This window comes from Tinamus guttatus, unplaced genomic scaffold (genome assembly GCF_059628265.1).
Source record: "Tinamus guttatus ecotype Peru unplaced genomic scaffold, ASM5962826v1 Tinamus_guttatus_pri_ptg000208l, whole genome shotgun sequence".
Classification (NCBI taxonomy): domain Eukaryota; kingdom Metazoa; phylum Chordata; class Aves; order Tinamiformes; family Tinamidae; genus Tinamus; species Tinamus guttatus.
Window position 1 is genome coordinate 2307420 of NW_028288742.1, and position 20664 is coordinate 2328083.

The following is a 20664-nucleotide window of genomic DNA, read 5'->3' on the forward strand; positions in this document are numbered from 1 at the left end:
TGCTAAAGAAATCCACTCATAGAAACTAATTACTAAGTGCCTCAGTCGACAAGGAATATTTTCTATTCATTCTTGGTGAACCTACAAATGTCAAGCCACATCTCAGGTACTGCACTAGACAGTGCATGCCCATTATACATATAGACATGTATAGGACAGTGCTTATTATGGCACTGTGTTGCAATAGAAGGAGAGATGCCCCATATCAAATAGACATGTCTGTGGACAAAACCAGAACAAACAACAAGGACTGATACCTTGTACTCCTTAGTATCCAATTCCCTTTAAAAATAGCAGTTAAAAGAGTAAATTTAATTAAAGACCTTAAGAAAAATTCAGTATGCGCGATTTCGCCTGAAATTAAATACAGGGACATTACTTCGCACCATTCTGTCAGGTAGCAAAATGACTGCAATTACATGTTGCATATCTATAATCTAATATTTAAATCAAAACATACCCCTAGAATTATACCTGAATGCCTGGAGATTGGGTACAGTATTGCCTATCTCAATCCACTCACTACACAGAAATTTAAACAAGACTACAAAATATAAGAAAATTGTTACATGAGATTAAAATTTTCTTTAATGACAGCCCTTTTGTTAACAAACCGAAACAAAATCAATTTTTTTTACTACATAAAAGCTTGTGATTACTAACCAGTAGTTAGTAATCTTTCCAGCCTGGGAAACCACTAAGCCTACTTACTCTCTCTGCTGCTGAAAAAGAATACCAGAAAAGTTTATTCTATCACCAGATACAGCCCAAGTGTCAGAAAACAGTAAGGCACCCTTCTACAATATGGCCAAATTCATGGCCAGTGAAATTCCACTGAATAGATAAGGTGAGAGCTGAGTATGGATCGGTACACCCACGTTCTTCTTGTTAAAAACCTCCACCTGCTCATCTTTCCTTTGTTGTTGTTGCTATTCACTATTTTTTGATGGAATATCTACTTGATGGCCATTAGGCACTGATCTTATTTATTACCACAAGTTCATCCCAACCAATTTCATTAATTGTTATAAATTATTATTTTAACTTATCTTAATGATGATTATTATATCTTATCCTAATGATTATAGAAATGTGTGCTTTTTCATAATGTTTAGTTTTACTGAAAAAAGGGTTTTCTGAATTGTTCTCACACCTAAATGACAGATGGTAGCCTGTTACTAAAAGGATACCTTCTCCTGATTTGGGATGTTTCACTCCATTCACAGCATCTTTGACTTTTTTCCAGACATGCTCTTCACCTGCCAGTTTCTCAGCATCCTGGTTAAAGGAAACAAAAGCATTTGATGAGAAAGCCAATAAACCATGTGTATATGTAATGATGAAAAACAGGCTATAAAAGATTACAGTAACAAAAGCAAGTTACAGGGACTGTATCATCATTACATTTGCAAATACATAGAAATTCATTTTATTTGACGGTCATCTTCACTCTGTGCTTGCTTGACAGAAAATTACTCATGAATCAGCTCACTCTTGGACTGCTAGTGCAAGTAAATGAGATGATATCATGGAAAATGAAAGCAAACTTTCAAATATTAAATACTGGAACAAGATATTAAGTTCATAGAAAGAATTGTGATCTCTGGAACAGAGGAACAGCATGCGACTTTTTATTACAGATACAGACTGAGCAAATGAAATTCTCTCGAAAAACTGCAACCTAATACTTCACAGACCCACAACCACCTTGTAGAAAAGATTTAGCAAACAATTTTGATCAGCAATGTACTGATGATAAGGACTTTACAAACAGCAGTCTACCTTCATTCATTACAACTCTAGCCATGAGCTAACATGAGAACCTACTGCTCCAAAAAAGCTAAACCTCTGTTTTGTTTTATAATTCATTGTTATTTCTTCCCTATTCCATTTGACTGTACAAACAATTATATTTTCTTATCACTTTGTCATAATGAAGGTAAAAATGATTAATGGTTGCAGTAGTAAGTGAAACAGTTTCTCTTTTCAGCTCTCTAGCAGTAACTAACTGCACCTGAGGCAAACCACTTGCAACAAATTTATTAAAGCATCTACAGACACAGCAAAGCATCTCGAGGGATTTTCAAAAGCATCTAGATTTGCAATTTCCATTGCTACAAGCACTTAAATACCTTTAAAAATCTGGCCTTTAAGACACTGTGTTCATTATCTCTCTCCATCTTTGTAAAATGCTCTGCTACTCTCAAGAGGGTTATGTAAGAGCAAATTATTTCAGAAATATTTTAAATGCAATCTTAAAAAAATCAGCCTTCAGGCTGGGTGGAAGTGGGGAGATTAACAGAAAAGGTGTGTTGTCGTCCTCTAACCAAGCACTTTGCAACAAATAGATGCTTACTGGGTATCACAAAACTAATTCTGTTAAAAGGCCTACATAATCTGTAGTCTATAATCTGTATCTGCTTTGAAATATATATTTTTCTTATTCCATTGCTCCTTACTTATCCCCAATTTGAAGCAGAAAGTATTTAGAGTGAGAGCCAGCACTCGCTATCACGTTTAATTCGCAATTGTGTTTTTTTCCATCTGCATTTAAAAGAGCCAGTCCCTGCGTTTCCCTGGGCTGATTAAATCCAGATTGGTCTCGGCTATCCCACCGTTCTGCAGAACATACCAAGGCAGGCAGCCTGACCCTTGTGCATTTTGCATGTACCTCCTATACAATCAGGCCTCTGATTAAAAAGTTCACCTGGAAATAATCTTGTTCATTGCTGAATTTGTCACCAGAAGACATAAGGTGAATGTTAGGAGAAACAAACTCATACTCCAGAAATTTTATCAGCCCAGTTCACATACACCTAGTCTTGTCATGGATTTGTAATAGACTTACACTGAATATGTTAGCTGCAGTGTAACTTTCCCTAATTTTAGAAAGCTACATAACTTCCAGGAGGCTGAACTCAGCCTATTAGTCTGTAACAATCTGTTTCTAGAAAACCTTTGCAGTGTTGCTGCACTGATTTATCAAAAATATAACTGGTCTGTAAAATATTAATAATGATGTCTGTGAAATTCTAGGTTTAAGGAGCACAGGAAAAAGAACAATTCTGTTAAATTGTCTTTTCTCACTGTCCTAAATACCTTTCTGAGTATTTCTGTAAACATTTAGTAAGTCTTACAAATAAAAAACTGAGAAGCAAGTGAATTAGGACCGATATGTAAATGAAAGGCAAAAACTATACAAGTTACAGTCCATTCATTGATGCAAAGCATCATTAAGATATATTTTATACACAGTGGAAGTGAAAGATGAATCAGTTTAAGGCTGTCATTGACACAGGATTATGCTTTCTTGCGCCACCCTTTGGGTTGCTTTCCATGCTCTTCTGGCACTTCCCCAGGAACACAAAGCAGAGCAGGGTTGGGGTTTCCTCAAGTCTCTGCACTAGCACACAGGGTTAAGTGATTGCTGGCTTTGTATCAGGTGAAGAATAGAAGTGTCTACTGGACAGATAATCTCCCAACCCCCTCTGGATTCATGGCCCTTATCCCTTTTGCAAGAGACTTTAGGATGGAGGAAGCTCAGCAGGATGCCCAGGCCTGAGAAGGATTTAAGACACAGGTTTCAATGAGATGTTTTCTGTGTTTTCAAGATCAGGCATTTGGGGGATTGGTATATATAAGAATGAGCAAAGTCATGGTTAGCTGGCCCTTTTACACATCTAGTACAGTCTTTCATCAGATTTCATACATCAAAGAAGTCCTGTTCTTTTCTAAACACTCAAGTTCATGAAATGCTGCTTCAGAGCAGTCAAGCAGAGGCTGCAAAATGGCCAGGGAGAAGTGTCACTGAGAAGACTTCTGCCTTCCAGGCTAATAATATTTTTCCAAGTTGTGTCTCTCACTTGGACAATGATTTGAAAGTCACAGCCATGTGATATGCCTAAGCCAGCTGAAAATACAAAGCTGCCTCGGAGTTGGAATTATGAAAATAACTGAAATGATTAATAATTATGCCAAATTTTAATTTAATCTAAGAGCATGGCAGTAACAGTTATGGGAGATTTAACTTTCCAGAAAGTAACATCCATTCAAAGCAGCTCTTCTCAGAACATGTTTACATTCAAATCTCCAGGTGTGCAGAGCTGCCAGCTACAAAGGAAGAGCCTTTTCTTTCTTTTTTTTTTTTTCCCCATCTGCACAAGGAGAGAAAGCACCCTTACTGAAGGAACAAGAAGGAAGATTTGGCGACATGACTAATGATATGGTGTGATGTCTAATTATTTCCTCTCTTGCTACCACCAGCACTAAACATGAGAATTTGTTCTTTCAAGCAACAAATATTTGTTGCTTGGTCTACATTAGCTAAGTAATCTAGCCACATAAATGCGTGACAATCTTCTGATGGCTGGAACTGGCATGTTCTACCACTCAAGTTTCACATGTTGCAACATACTAGAGAGAAGTGAGAGACAAGGTGATGAGGGTTTGTTAGGGAAGTAGAACAGAGAGCTGGAACACATACTTTTTCACAGCAATATTCAAAACAAGACAAGTACGGTCCACTGGATGCAGAAGCATCACTGCATGTGCTTGCTGGACCCACAGTCTAGTCTAGGAAAGACAAAAGTAATGTTGAGGTTTATTATTCCTCACCCTGCTATCCACTCTCTCCAAACACATACAGGGGCCTCATAAAAGGTGAGTCCATGCTGTGACACACAAGGTAAACCAGCACCTACAGACCTTGGGAGATCGGTGTCTACAGCTCCACCCACTGCAGTAGTCCTTTTAATGCAACACAATTTCCAGTGTTATATTTGGTTCTTCAAGTAAAACAAGCTATACCCTAGACTCTTCACACCCAGCACCTACAAAAAGGTGGATGCTGCATGCTTTCAAGTTTTCTTGTAATTATTTGGGGTATATAAAGTACAAAGGCTCACCTACATAATTCAAGCAAACAAAAAATTGAAATCTGTTTGTCCCTTCAGAATGGGCAAATACAAAATATTATGTAAGGTAAACATTCTGGCCATATAAAGAAACATTTTTTTCTCCCTTAGATGACAGGATTCAATAACATTTTTTTTAAATGCAGTTGCTTGAATATCATATTTTATACTCAGCTTGTAAATCAAAAGACTTTTTTTCTGTCAGAATACATCCAGCCTTTATATCTAGTTATGCTCATGAGCAACCGTGTAAAATGGAAGTCTTAAGCTTGTAGATATGCATTCCAACCCACATTTAAAGAGCTTGAGAAAGGACATGATTAGCTCTGTTCATCACATCCTGTAAATGCTCATGAAAATAATCTGTGGTACACAAGACACCACTAAATGTCAACAGTTGCTTTAAATATGACACGGTTTGCCATAGTTTAGGTTTCATTAGTCACACTGGTAAAAATGAAGCTATAACCACACATAATAAAAGAAAGAAAGTGAAATAAGAAAAATTGAGGGCATCTTTTAGGATGATTAAAATCTATTTGTATGGTCATCAGACGTAAAATGTTCTGTGCTTCTGGCTTCAGGTGATAGGAAAATTTATGATAAAAGTACCTTCTCCTGAGATAACTAGACATCAATGACCACAGAAAAAAAAGCATTTGAAAATGAATCCTGTTCTACCTCCTCTTCTTCCTTTGCTCTCACTTTGGTCATAAGAACGAGTTATTTCCCTTGTCCATTTTACTGTTCTAGTGTCCTGAACACATACATATCTCAGATCCTCTTCTTAGAAATGAGTGAATTTTGACAGTATAGATATGTTTTCCTTCTCCCTTCTCCCATGCTCTACTCTCGTTTCCCTTCTTCTCTGACTCCTTTCTGATTTTGACTCTTCCTAAAAGTGCTCCCTACCCATTCGTTTAAAATGTTACTGAGTTTACATACAATGTATAAAGTCACTTTTTCTCCACAAAATGGAGAAGTGGGGACCAGAAACTCCAAACAATAATTAACTCCTACATCTCTCTTTCTCCTTCCCTTTCCTACAACAAGCAGGTTCAAGGACATCTTCGCTTCATGCTCATTTCCAGTGTTCAGGTATCCAGCCCCATAAAGACAAAAATATGCAAAGCTATCTAAGAGTGAGAACAGTAAAAAACAAGATCAAAAGGTACCTATGCCCAGTATCTTCTGTTCTAAATACAAAAATGAAATATAGCTATGTAATGTAAACACCAGCAAATGTTAGTTTTATAACTGTAAAAGCCTGGAAACTGTAGCTCATGAAGAAATTACAGATTTAATATTTAGTATAACAGGATATGATTTTGAACAAGACAGAAATATCACTCCGAATGATCGTAATGGTTCCTTCTGGACATAAAATCTATGAACATATAACCATAATCTTCTCTTTGGCATATAATTCTGTTCTTGTATTTCTTTCTGAAAGCTTTAAAATTGTCTTAAAAATAACGTTTTCTGGAGTATCATATTTTAACAATTTGTTAGGGATATCTCAAACACTGAACATTTCACATAAAGAGCTGACCACAGCTTTGTGATCTGCTTAATTTCTGACAATTTTGGTGTCAACTACACCTGTAAAACACACAAAAGAACAATTCTGATCAAAATGCTAAGTTCAAATCAAAAGAGCATTTCTTAGGTTTTCCTTGAAGGAGATTTCAAAAGAGCTCAGACACATTTAGATAAGGGCATGACATTTTAAAATAGCTTGCTGATATATTATGCTTTTAAAGCATATGTTAACAATTTTGTCTAATTCTATTTAATAGTGTAGCAGCCACTGAAAGTAGGTTTCTAGCAAACCCATTAACTCATTGCTTTAGACTTTGCTGCAAGACGAAAACACTAACAGATGATATTGCATCTCTTGCTTAGCTTTAATTTTAGTAAGATGAGGAAAAATGCTGGTAGGAGAATGATACAGAAGCTGCTATACTGTCACTAAATCAAGTTTGTGACATGAGTGCTTCAGAAGCAACAGGAGCTGGTACACGTCGGACAGTCACAGGTGTGTGCAGTTACAGGCACAGCACGGGAAACACATGCTTGAGTGGTTTCCTGAAATATCTGAGATCACATCTTCTAAAACATTTTCAGTATTTCTAGTTTCCATAGAGAAACAGTATTTAATGTTGAAGATACAATGGTGGGATAGGGTAGCAGGCTGCAACAGAAGATTGTATAGCTGAAGAAAAACATATTTACTGGTAAGTACAGAAGATTGTGAAAGAAATTATGATAGAATAATCTGACTCCATATTGAGACTTGCATTATCTTTATACTTGTACCCTGGATTAAATTTTAAGAATCTAACTCACCTCTTAATCACAAGAGCTACGGTCCTTCACTTTAGGATTTCACTCACTTCCAATCTTCAATTTGAATTAGAGAGTTAAGAGAAACGACCATTGCACAGAAGCTTGTTCTAATGAACTAACATGCTCTGAGATCCACCTCTGACTTCTGAAGTCTTCCCCTGCCTCCCACTGTGTGACAAATCACGCCAGCTCCATAAATACCAATGCAACCATCCTGCCCAACCTGCACAAGGTTGTCCTCATCAGCTAGCTGAGCTGTCAGAAGAGAAAAAGCTTTTCTTTTGCTTTTGAAGAAGTTCAATTAGCACTTTGCATTTTTGAATTTGAAAGTAAAATAACTTATATTGCAATTGCATGCCATATTGCATACACTGTTCAATATTAGACAGGCTACATGACCTTACCTAATTGATATCAGCTGCTCATACAGCACTTATCTTCATGGATTACTGACTCCGGTGTCTGGAAGGTTATGTGACCTGCACAGACTCATAATATTCTGAATTCTACTGATAATTTGAAATTTAACAATCATCCACACCATTCACATTTAAGTACTTAGGCAATTAAATCAAGATGAAAGTTTCCCCAAAGCTTGTGTAAAATCAGTGCAGAAGAACAACCACCTGCATCAGGTAGTGTGAATACCCTTCTGTTAACATTGCCTAGCTTATTTATAATATGATTATGTTTACTCAGGAAACATAAAAAGAGGTATCAAAAACAACTATGAGAAATCTATTTAAATAGATGTTTTTAACAAAGAGAAAAATAAGATTAGCAAATACATTTAACATCTCACATTTATATCTCACAAATGTTCTGTATCAAGGGAAAAAGGCATACCTCTTCCTGCTAACAACTCCTCTTCTTAGACATTGAACCAGGAACTCTCAGGGTCCAAGTTACTTATATTATCTTGGCGCAGATTTTAAAGTACGCCAGAGGAACAGCAGTTGAAAAGTGTCTGTTCTTCACCATTATCTATTAAGGAAGTCTACAATAACTGACTCTGACACAGACATTTATACTGCAGTTGTATGTATAAATCATAGTTGTAGACCCCTGTTTCAGATGTGCAGTGTACGTTCTACTTTTGCAAGTTTTTAAAAATTATTATTTATTTCAATAGGTCTAATTTACTAATTAATTTCAGTATAATTTACTTGTCTTCATAAACATTTATTGTTCTATGTGAGCTGACAGATGTCATAGCTAAGCCACTCTCCATCATCTTCAAAAGATTCTGGAGAACGGGGGAGGTGCTGGAGGACTGGAAGAAAGCCAATGTCACGCCAGTCTTCAAAAAAGGCAAGAAGGAGGACCCAGGCAACTACAGGCCAGTCAGCCTCACCTCCGTCCCTGGAAAAGTGATGGAACGGCTCATACTGGCCGTTGTCTCTAGGCACATGGAGGACAAGAAGGTGCTCAGAAGTAGTCAGTATGGATTCACCAAGGGGAATGCTTGACTAAGCTGATAGCCTTCTATCATGGAATGACCGGCTGGATAGATGAGGGGAGAGCGATGGATGTCGTCTATCTCAACTTCACCAAGGCTTTTGACACCGTTCTTCACAAAGTCCTCCTGGGCAAGCTCCAGAAGTGTGGGTTAAATGAGTGGACAGTGAGGTGGATTAGGAACTGGCTGGATGGCAGGGCCTAGAGAGTGGTGATCAGCGGTGCAGAGTCTAGTTGGAGGCCTGTAATTAGTGGTGTCGCCCAGAGATCAGTCCTTGGTCCAGTCCTGTTCAATTTATTCACCAATGACCTGGATGAAGGCACAGAGTGCTCCCTCAGCAAGTTTCCTGATGATACCAAACTGGGAGGAGTAGCTGATACCCCAGAGGGCTGCGCTGCCATCCAGAGGGACCTGGACAGACTGGACAACTGAGCAGTGAAAAACCTCATGCAATTCAACAAGGCCAAGTGCAAGGTCCTGCACCTGGGGAAGAATAACCCCAGACACCAGTACAGGCTGGGGACTGACCTTGTGGAGAGCAGCTCTGCAGAGAGGGACCTGGGTGTCATGGTGGACGACAAGTTGACCATGAGGCAGCAGTGTGCCCTCGTGGCCAAGAAGGCCAATGGGATCCTGGGGTGCATTAAGAAGAGCATCTCCAGCAGGTCGAGGGAGGTGATCCTGCCCCTCTACTCAGCCCTGGTGAGGCCACATCTGGAGTATTGTGTCCAATTCTGGGCTCCATAGTACAAGAGGGATGTGGAGCTGCTGGAGAGAGTCCAGCGCAGGGCTACAAGGATGATCAGGGGCCTGGAACATCTGCCCTATGAGGAGAGGCTGAGGGAGCTGGGCCTGTTCAGCCTGGAGAAGAGAAGGCTGAGAGGAGACCTGATCAGTGTCTATAAGTAGGCAGTGAGGAGGATGGTGCTGGCCTCTTTTCACTGGTGGCCACTGACAGAACTAGAGGAAACAGCTGGAAACTGAAGCATCAAAAGTTCCACAGGAACTTAAGGACAATTTTTTTAACAGTGAGGGTGCCAGAGCACTAGAACAGGCTGCCCAGAGAGGTTGTGGAGTCTCCTTCTCTGGAGATCTTCAAAACCCGCTTGGATGCAGTCCTGTGCCACGTGCTCTAGGTGACCCTGTGTGTGCAGGGGGGTTGGACTAGCTGATCTCTAGAGGTCCCTTCCAACCTTAAGCATTCTATGATTCTATGATTCTATGTCATCCACAAATTTTGGTGGCAATGATTTTCTAACTACTTCCAATTCATCGATGAAAATGCTGAATACTATAGAAATAGCGTTATTATGGTCACAGTATTAAACTATTCTGATAGCATTATATATAACTGATGATTACAGTGATTCCATGTTTAAGCCTGTAGTCAGATCGATCTTTGGAGTGATACATGTATAATCAATACATTCAAAATAAGACAAAAGACCCTAAAAAAGTCCTAAGTGTTTTATTACTCATTAACCATTTTTTAATACCATAAATGCTCACAAAACAAGTGTTACTATAAAGCTTTTCTGGTTTATGTATATACTTTGTGAAAAACCTAAGGCAATAATATTATGGGTAGTATTTCCTCTCTAAAAAAGCAGCATACAACAATAATAGGTTACCCAGCAAGAAAACAAGATAATACCTCAAGAGATCTGTCAGAGTATAGATGATATATAACACATCATATGAGGCCAGCACACCTAAGTTTCAGAATAGCATCTTGCCTGCATCCAGAGACTTCAAGTGAAAGGCACATGAATTTAACACATTCTGAAGTTAAGTGCTAGTTATTCTGACTGCTGACTCACATATTTCCTGCATGTGCTTATTTTTAAAATATGGCCCTTATACACTACTCTTCCTTTTGATGAAACAGGAGTCACAATCATGCATGGACTGCCAGGTCTTCTAATTGTCCATACCCTTTTACAAAATCACACACAGCTCCACTCTGTGACATCCCTGACATCTTCCACACCACTCGAGCTCTTGAGGGATGCCTAGCACTTAGTGGGTTCAAGATCCAAATGCCTTGTCCCAGTGACAACTATGGAAGTTTTGATAGCTCCATTAGCAACAGAACCAACTTGTGTGCTTGGGATAGCACTGCTGGTGCAGATCTCCTAACTTCAGGACTTTTGAGTTGACTATAGAAATTCCATCCAAGCTGCACAGGTCACAAACTGATATAAAATTTGATTGGACCAGAGGAAGAACAGTAAATAGAAGTCTCTAGTTATCAACTCATAAAAAGCCAGAGGATGGTGAAATGGAGGGAAAGCAAGGGAGGGTATTTACAGCTGAGCATTAGAGAAGCAAGGCCTTTTGCAAGGCTTCTTTGTCACCTAAAGGCCTTGGCATGTTTGCAATTCCACTGTAATTTCCAGTCGCAGTCCCAAAAAACATGTGGGTAATTTGGTTACCTGAGGAAGGATACTGTTCAGCCTAGTCCCTAGCAACCATGTGGTTGGTACTTCAGATTGTCCTAGCGCGACCTATCTGTCAAGGCAATCTCTAGGTCCCACCTTATTAGCCAAACTGGAAACTATAATGTAAAATCTGCCTTTGTTCTTAAGTCTGGGACCTTTGAAGACAGACAACCATGAGGAGATTTGGCAGCTCAGAAGAGACACATAGGTCTAAATTCCTCAGAGAACTTAGGCAATCAAAGGCATAATCCAATCCATTTTTATCAGCACACTTAAACATGTCCTTAAGTTTAAATGCATGAATAAATCCCACCGAAGTTAGTACTATGCAGATGGCTAAACACTTCACTAAACAGAGGAATAGTTATTTGTGTATTTCAGGTCAATTTATGCTATAGTGCTTTAACAAACTTATGCCCATCAAATTACTGGTTTTAACTGAAGATATACTGACATGACATTTATTTTTAACACTAATATCAAAACTATTTAATATTTTAATGCATGATATATAATGCAGGCCATAGTAGTAGCTACAGTAATTATGTTTTCTAATGTAAACTGAAAATAAACAATTACTATGTTTACTGGAGCATACTGTTTTTCTGAAAGAATGGGTATAAAGTACAGGGAATTTAAGCTTTAGAACAGCACACACAACGTGATTATGATCCTATCAGTTGATCTATCTGCTCTATACATAAAAATATTTGACAAATCTCAAATGTTAAAGTTGTAATTCCTGGAGGGCAGATAAAATTGACCATGTAACTAACTAGGATGTTGCTTGAAAATGCAATGACAAAGGAGAGACTTGCTTAAAAACATATTGACTAGTCTTCAATTTTTCTAAAATTCATGAATTTAAGAAGGCTGATTTCATTTCTTATGGTTAGAGCTCTTACAAATAAATACCCGGACAGGAGAGAGAGGAGTCTCCATTCTTGAAGAAACTCAACTGGAAATGGTCTAAGGCAAGCTGCTCTAGCTTGAGCAGGGGGCTTGTACCAGATAACTTCCTGAGATGTTCTCCAACCTCTGGAATAATATCAATCTATAGAACCATATCAAAAGCTCTGATAGCTCAGAAGGATTCCTTTTGTGCTCTGGAATGATGCATTCTTAATGTAATATTTTTGCATCAAAAACATTACGAGAGTAAAAGCTAGACTGTCAGGAAGTGCAGAAGCTCTAATACATATCCAAAGCTTGTAAGTTCAGGCTAAGACAAAGATTCATGCCTTTTCTCTTCTAAAGCCATCTGATGCAGCAGCATAGTTTTCTCAATGATTTTGGTCAGATAAATCTTGGGCAGAGTTGTGATATACTTTCCTCCACTTCCCAATTCAAATCATTCTGCAATCAATAGCCCTGGTAATACAATTCACTGAGCAATCTTGTGGAAAATAGCAGGCCATCCTGCAATGGGTCAGCAATTTACACATGCCTCTGCTGTAACTCACATGGCTGGAATTTTCAGCCTGCTGCCTTTAAACAACAAAAATGTTCTGATTTGTGGCTTAAAATAAAGCTTATATATGCATAATTTATAAACTACAGTTTTAGTTGTTGCCTTGCTGAGATATTAATTAAATTATTGGCAAGAAATTGATATAGCACATTGCTTACCATAGCAATATTTCACTCCAAAGTAGCCAGTCTGCAGTTTTACAATCTCAAAAGTTACAGACCTCCTTGCTGTTCAAATGAGCTCATACTCACTTTAGTAGAGCTTGGAGGATATTAGTTAAAGAAGCGAATTGATTTAGACTCTGATTTTGCCTTTCCCAATCTGTGCTGTTTCTTACATACTCAGCATGAGCCCCAAACCTTGAAAGATTGTACTGTCAAAAGGAAATTATAATGAAGTCATGATACCTGCTGACTTTGTCACAGGGTTCTCAATCAACAAATCTATCACTTTTTGAAAATTAATACGAAACTTAAAGTTGAGACCTTTTGCCTTGAAAGGAACTTCTAAAAGCTGGCAGGGATGCCATCTTCCTTCATGTAAATAAAAAACCTATATGGAAAGATGAACTTCCAGAATATGGCATTGAAAAAATAACATTTTGAATCTTTGTCATGTGTTTCATGCCACAACATTCTAAAGAATCCTCCTAGGATTACTTGCATAATGGGTATTTTCATACCTATTTTATCAATGGTGATATGTAACAAGATTTTACATTGCCTGCCAAAAATTACAAAACAAGTATCATGGACTTATGGACAGATAGACATGACACTCTCTTAAATTAATTTCTCTCTCTACGTTTTTCCTATTGTCTCTTTTATTTTGCTTCTTCTCTTCCAAGTTTACCTAATCTGTATTCCACGCCTCCTCTAGCTGGAGGCTTACAAGCATCTCCTCCAATTCCAGCCTCTTCTGACCAACAATATATTCACAAATCAGTGTTTGAAGCTAGATATCTCAGCTGTGATGTTCTCCCATAACACAAACAGTTTGCCTCAGGGTACCAATGTTCAAAATGTACGCTAACTTTATCGTAATTAAAAGAAATGAAACTAGATTGGCAATTTAAGAGCTCTGACACGTATTAGTTCGTTCTATAGATGAGTAGATTACCAATTTGCAAAGATGTCTGATTTAAGCAGCAACAAATAACATTGTTTTCTTTCAGCTACAGTTTAAGTATAATCTTTCCAATGACTGAAATAGAATATCAAAATATCATTTTAACAACATTCCATTTTAATTGTGATTCTTGCTATATATATGTGTACTATTTTAAGTTGCTCAGAAATTTGCTGATAAGGACTGCTTTTTCATGTTACTTTTTTTCTCTATGTTGCTTATCCCAGAATCTTTGTAGCTATTGCTGTAGCTATTACTTATAATTCTGGCAGTATTGCAGTCCTAAAGTTTTGCAGGTTCTTAGATCCTGTACAAGTAAATAGAGTATTTGCCTCAAAGATCTAAGAGTTTAGCAGGAGAGTAAATTGGAAAACTGGATGAGACAAAATACACAGAGTGCCAACTGTTGTGATCAGCCCATATATTGTTGGTGTTTTAAGTGCATAAACTATCTCCGGTGGCTGTGCGTTTAGCCATTCCTTCCTTGTCACAAAGGGATTTAGCTTACTGCTGCAGAACTGATGAGAAAGAAGTACTTCCATCCACTTTATCTCCCTCCTTTTTTTGTTTTAAACTTCATAACCCATATTTACAATATTGACCTGGGGACAAAAATTCAATTCCTATCTCTACTTAATTCAGAGCAGAAATCTAAATAGCAGATACTGTGAATTGTACCTATCTTAAACTACTTGTATCTCATTGACTGACTGAAGACCTGACGACCTGATTGCAAAAGTCCTGTGGTCCTCTTACCACACAGGGAGGGTTCTAATAACTGAAAAGAAAAAAAGTTATTCTCACTCTATTTTGTCCAAAGTGGGCAAAGTTCAAAAAGAGAGATTTTTGATTCCAAGTCTAAGTCTAAGCTTTAATTCCAAAGTCTAAGTCCGTCACAAAAGTTTGCAGTTTAATGTTGCAACCTCACTTTTTCTAGATGAACTAGTCAGGATCTGAACCAAGATCTATGATATTTCAAGTCCGTGGACACTTCCTAGTCCATAGGATTTAATAAAACCTGTGTTACTTTACCTCTGCTATTTTTTGATCCATATATTTCATTTTCACTTAAAATATCTATCAAAATGATTCTTGGAATTTTTTGATTTGCTAAGGATTACAGCAAACGACAGATCCAAAGAAGACATGTGTTTTTTGTTTTGCCAACACCTGGACAAAATGTCTAAACCAGCTTTCACAACTGAACATCTATTTGCTGCAGCAAATTGGAAATTTTATCCTCTCTTACTGATTTCACTGAAAGAGAAAGATTAAAAGGTCTAAAGTCCTTGACTTTCATATATTTTAAGGATGAAATGTCCTGGATTTCTTGACACATAAACTTTTTGCCTGAGGGTTCAGATTATGGACAAATAATGGGTAATAACAAAGAGAAAGAAAAGATTTATTCTTAGCAAATAAAAGGAAAAATAAATTGGAGAGCAATTTCAGTTTTGTGAAAGGTAACAAGACGGTACAGAGAGAACACATTGCACAATTCTGCAGTGCATTAAGTGATTCATAAAAGAATCAAGAGAAGCCATTCCAACTTGAAATTAATTTCTTTAAGTCCTACTGATATTAGAAACTACCTTGAAAAGCCGACATATACAAGACCGTAGAGCAACCTCAGTGACAAAGAATTGGCACAGGCCACCTCATAATTCACTGCGGAAAGGCCTTTTTAGGAAACCTAAACATTCAAGGAATGTTTAGAAAAATGTGGAAAACTTTTAGCCAGATCTAGAGCTGTGTTTTAGATTACTGCTGTTTCTCACAGCATGGTCTATCTTCCACTATGTTTATGATGGCGTGTTAACCCACAGAGACTTCTTATTTTGTGTAACATTCAGCACAGAACAAATACTGAACAGAATAAATTCAGCATAGAACAAATACCATCTAAAAAAAAAAAGAAATCATAACAAATGAAATTAATTCTAAGAACAAATCCAAGGAAGCTGGACCTTTGGAAAGGAGGAATATTGCTGGCAGGGAGCTAAGATATATCCACAACAACCTGAAACAGCGATGGAAGCAAGCTCCACTCCCTTTGTAAAAAAAAAAAAAAAAAAAAAAAAAAAAGTTTCTGATTAACAGCAGATTTACATTTCCTCTCAGAAGGCTAGGTCTGAAAGGATTTCACTATTTTTGAATGAATGGGAAGTTGGCCTCCTAGGAGAGCATCATACTCCAACTCCTACTTCAGCTCAAAACCACAAAACTGCTGACCCAAATTAATACTGGTTTCCCTATTAAGGATCCCCTGAGGAGGAAGAGAATCTGCATATAGCTCTGGACCCCAGTCCACTTATAGGAACAGCAGCATCTTTTCTGTGACCTTTGACAACTCAAGCGAGCTCCAGTCACTGAGTTGTGACCAGAGCACACTGAGGAAGCCTCAACCCAACTGGGAAAGGTAAGCTGTTGTGGTAAAATGATCACAGTCCATTTGTTACGGTCTGACACTGCTTGTGGGACTGTCCTTTGATGTCATATATAAAGCTGAAAGATGGAAGAAGTCTCAGAAGTCACGCGAGACCTCTAAGAGGCAGAAGAGCGGGTGCCTTTGTTGAATGAACAAGAGCGCCCAGAAACTGGAAATGGTTGCCTTGATTTTCAGCATCATGTTCTGGCACTAAAAAACAAAAACAAAAACAAACACACTAACAAAAACAAACAAACAAAAAAACCTCTGTCCTTGGCTACAGGCAAACATCCCAAGAGGGTAAGATCCCCTGAAAGGAAACAAAAGACTTGATTGATTGTTGGATTTCAGGAACAGATCCAGGGTTTATTTCATTACTAAATGTCTTGCCAGAAAGAAGGAACTGCTAATCAGCCAATCACCCATGAAAAGAATAAACACTGTGTCCCAATGGGCTCCTAATTACTGCTATTGGCTTTTATGATACTAATGTTGGGTTGAAAGGGTGGGTGGATTAAATATGACTGAGCTTGATCTTTGGATGTTACATCTTACACTGGAGTGCTGGTGGGTTCCTTCTGGAACATTACAACTCAGCAATTTGAAAAAGCACTTTTTAACACAGCATTTTATATTTCCTGTGTGTCCTAAATACAGGCTCCCTGAGGGAGGGATGATATTTCTGTAGGAACAGTAGTGATCTTACGCAAAGTCTTTACATACTAATCCACAAGAGCAATCAATAATAATAATCTCCATGTAACTGCCTCTGTGTTCAAGCACATGTTCTTCAGCGGAATTTCTGACATCAAACATAAAGATCAAAGGTGCAGACATTATAGAAATTCTATTCTTGGACACCTGCAAGGACATCTTCTGACATCAGAAACCTCAGGGAGGCAAGTCAGCTACAGACATATGCAGACAATTATGCTCTAGCAACAAACCTGATCATATAGATTGTTTACATTTGAATGACAAATCTGGTTGTGTTGTTCCCTATAATTGAAAAAAGAATGCCGAAACTTGCAGTAGATTCAGGATCATATTCAGTGGTTTTATATAAAAGTGTTAATCAATGTAGAGAAATTCAATATCGGCTGAAGGATTGCATGTAGGTGGCTTGGCTGCTGTTCAGATGACCTAATTCTGAGAGTCCTTGAGTTAGAAACTGGACTGGTGATGTTCCCTATTAAAACTCTATATGAGTTGAGTACTAAGCAAAGCAATAAACTGATTAAAAGAATAAATTACTTATTGCATTATGTTATTATTAGCTTTGGCAACTATCAAACACTGGCCAAATATAAGACTGATTCGGGTTCAAATCCATTGCTTCTGACCTTGTGCTAAATGAAAGCTTTCCAAAAACCAAGCTAGACTAAAATATTAATTCTTGGCTCCAAATGAGAAAGACGACTCATAGCAAATTGATTCTATAAGCACAAATCTCCCTGAAATTCTTGGCTGAAAACGTGGAACATGAACAATACTTTGGCTCTTGTCAGTGGAAAAACTGTTTCCATTTAAAATGTTTGTCATCAGTGTAATCCCATCTTTAATTATAATTAATGTAAGGAGCTTTTATGTGCTGGAATGGTAATGCAGTGCCAAGAGTTCAGCTTTTAGGAAGGAACATGCTTCCGAATTAGAGTGGAGATTGATCTTAAAATGTCTGGAACAAATAATGTATAAAGCTGTCAGAGATACAATGAACTGAAGGCATTACAGTAGCAATAACTGACAGTCAGCAAACATTCTCTGAATGAGTTTTATAGAGAAGTCTTTTTCGCCTGTTTCACTTACTGAACTGTTTTTCATCTTGGGCCAAAATCAATTAAAATTATTGGTTAGACTGTAGTTAGTGCCAGCTATTTTGGCAGTAACTGTACTGTTGTAAGGTTCACCTTAATTTTACCTTATCCACTTTACACTGGTTTGTTAGCACATGTTACTCTTCCCTTGACAAACCAGCAACCTACAGCTGCTAGAGCCATTGCAGAAAGTGGCTGGCCAGCACTACAGTGTGGCAATGAGAATGACTTGACAGACAGTTTTGTGCCTCTCAGGAATGATTCCTCTGCTTTCACTGGTTGCTGAAAGGTGCTCAGTAATCAACCTTCACGCTGAGCAGGACTGGAGCTTGGGAATAATAAGAAGCTACAATCTCCATAACTGCTTGCTAAAACAAAATCTTGCTTTTATGGGGAGACAATTACAGGAGACAAAAGACATGCAAGACCTGACAACATAAAGCATTCCTTAGCCAAATTGGAATTTGCATTTTTATCCATAAGAAACATTTATGAAGTAGATTGCTGTAGTCTAGGCTATCATATTTACAAAACAACGTTGTTCCATGGGAATATACCTGGCAGCAGTTACCTCTTATTTTGATAAATAAGCTTATCAGTAATTTTCAAGATGTCTTGAAAATCTTTCTTGATATCAGGGTTATTTCAGAAGGGATCTTACTGATAAAGATAGCAATGAATAACTTTTAAGTATCTAATCCATACATTCGGTAATGTAAAAAACAAAACAAAACAAAACAAACAAAAACCCAGAATTTTCCCAAGTACTCTCTTCCTTCCATCCTGGTTTACCAACAGTGACTGAGATGAATGCTATAAAAATACTTATGTTTCCACGTTAATCACGTACACAGTTATATTTATTGAATCTGCTACAAGGCAGATTTAGGTAAATTTGTAGCAGTATAAAGACTGCTACAGATTATATCTAATTGTCTTAGATCTGAGGTGAGGAGAAAGGTTCATAGGCATCAACAGACAACACTGACATGAAGTTCTTTGCCGCTCCCGGATGTCTTAATATGGTAACAGTAAGGAAACATGAAAGAATTGCAGAATGCAACCAGGAGGAGCTTTCCAAACACTTTGAAATGTCTTTCCTACAGGGAATTTTGGAAAAAAAAATCTGGAAGATGACACAGAATCATAGAATCATACAATGCTTAAGGTTGGAAGGGACCTCTAGAGGTCATCTAGTCCAATCCCCCTGTAAACGCAGGGTCAACTAGAGCACGTGGCACAGGACTGCGTCCAAGTGGGTTTGGAAGATCTCCAGAGAAGGAGACTCCACAACCTCTCTGGGCAGCCTGTTCCAGTGCTCTGTCATCCTCACTGTTAAAAAAATTGTCCTTAAGTTCCTGTGGAACTTTTGATGCTTCAGTTTCCAGCTGTTTCCTCTAGTTCTGTCAGTGGCCACCACCACTGGCCAGCACCATCCTCCTCACTGCCTCCCTTGAGGTACTTATAGACACTGATCAGATCCCCTCTCAGCCTTCTCTTCTCCAGGCTGAACAGGCCCAGCTCCCTCAGCCTCTCCTCATAGGGCAGATGTTCCAGGCCCCTGATCATCCTTGTAGCCCTGCGTTGGACTCTCTCCAGCAGCTCCACATCCCTCTTGTACTGTGGAGCCCTGAACTGGACACAATACTCCAGATGCGGCCTCACCAGGGCTGAGTAGAGGGGCAGGATCACCTCCCTCCACCTGCTGGAGACGCTCTTCTTAATGCACCCCAGGATCCCATTGGCCTTCTTGGCCACGAGGGCACACTGCTGCCTCATGGTCAACTTGTCGTCCACCATGACACCCAGGTCCCTCTCTCCAGAGCTGCTCTCCACAAGGTCGGTCCCCAGCCTGTACTGGTGTCTGGGGTTATTCCTGCCCAGGTGCAGGACCTTGCACTTGGCCTTGTTGAATTGCATGAGGTTTTTCACTGCTCAGTTGTCCAGTCTGTCCAGGTCCCTCTGGATGGCAGCGCAGCCCTCTGGGGTATCAGCTACTCCTCCCAGTTTGGTATCATCAGGAAACTTGCTGAGGGAGCACTCTGTGCCTTCATCCAGGTCATTGATGAATAAATTGAACAGGACTGGGCCAAGGACTGACCCCTGGGGGACCCCGCTGGTGATTCTATGATTCTATGATCAGTAATGGCCACATTTCGGGGCATAGCACATATTAGAAAACAGAACATGATGAAGCGGCAAACACTTAACAACTTAAAGTACAGTTAATAACTTTGAAGAGAAAAAAAAAGAAGTAATTCACTTCACTGACACTACTGTATTCATAAATACATGCATATACAGCTCCACTACAATATTTGTTGATAGAGCATGCTGACTCTCACAGCAGAGTGTACTCTCCAACCTGAGATTTCATGATACTTGAGTGAGCATACTTAAAATAAAGACAGAGGTCCTTGCTATTCTTTACTGCCTCCGAATACTATTACAGCACCTTTGTATCAGGCACAGAATGCCATCAACTTCTACACATGGACAGGGAGTAATTTAGCACTATGCCATAAGCCAGAAATTTTTCTGAGGTTCATTTTTGAACTGCTTATTGAGACATCAAAGGATACATTATGTATTTAATGGCTGTGCCCTGGCTTTAGCACAACTGCACACTCAGACAACTGTCCTATCCCAAGAATATAGTTA

At 38.6% G+C, this 20664-nt stretch overlaps 1 protein-coding gene across 1 annotated transcript in view; it reads right to left on the reverse strand.

Annotated features, from left to right (window-relative positions):
* LOC104567692 (histone-lysine N-methyltransferase SMYD3) overlaps positions 1-20664 on the reverse strand; it is a 74745-nt gene that overhangs the window by 43713 nt on the left and 10368 nt on the right. Inside the window, exon 4 of the mRNA XM_010214535.2 lies at positions 1191-1278. Coding sequence (XP_010212837.1) covers positions 1191-1278 — 88 coding nt within the window. The remainder of the gene's footprint in view (positions 1-1190; positions 1279-20664) is intronic.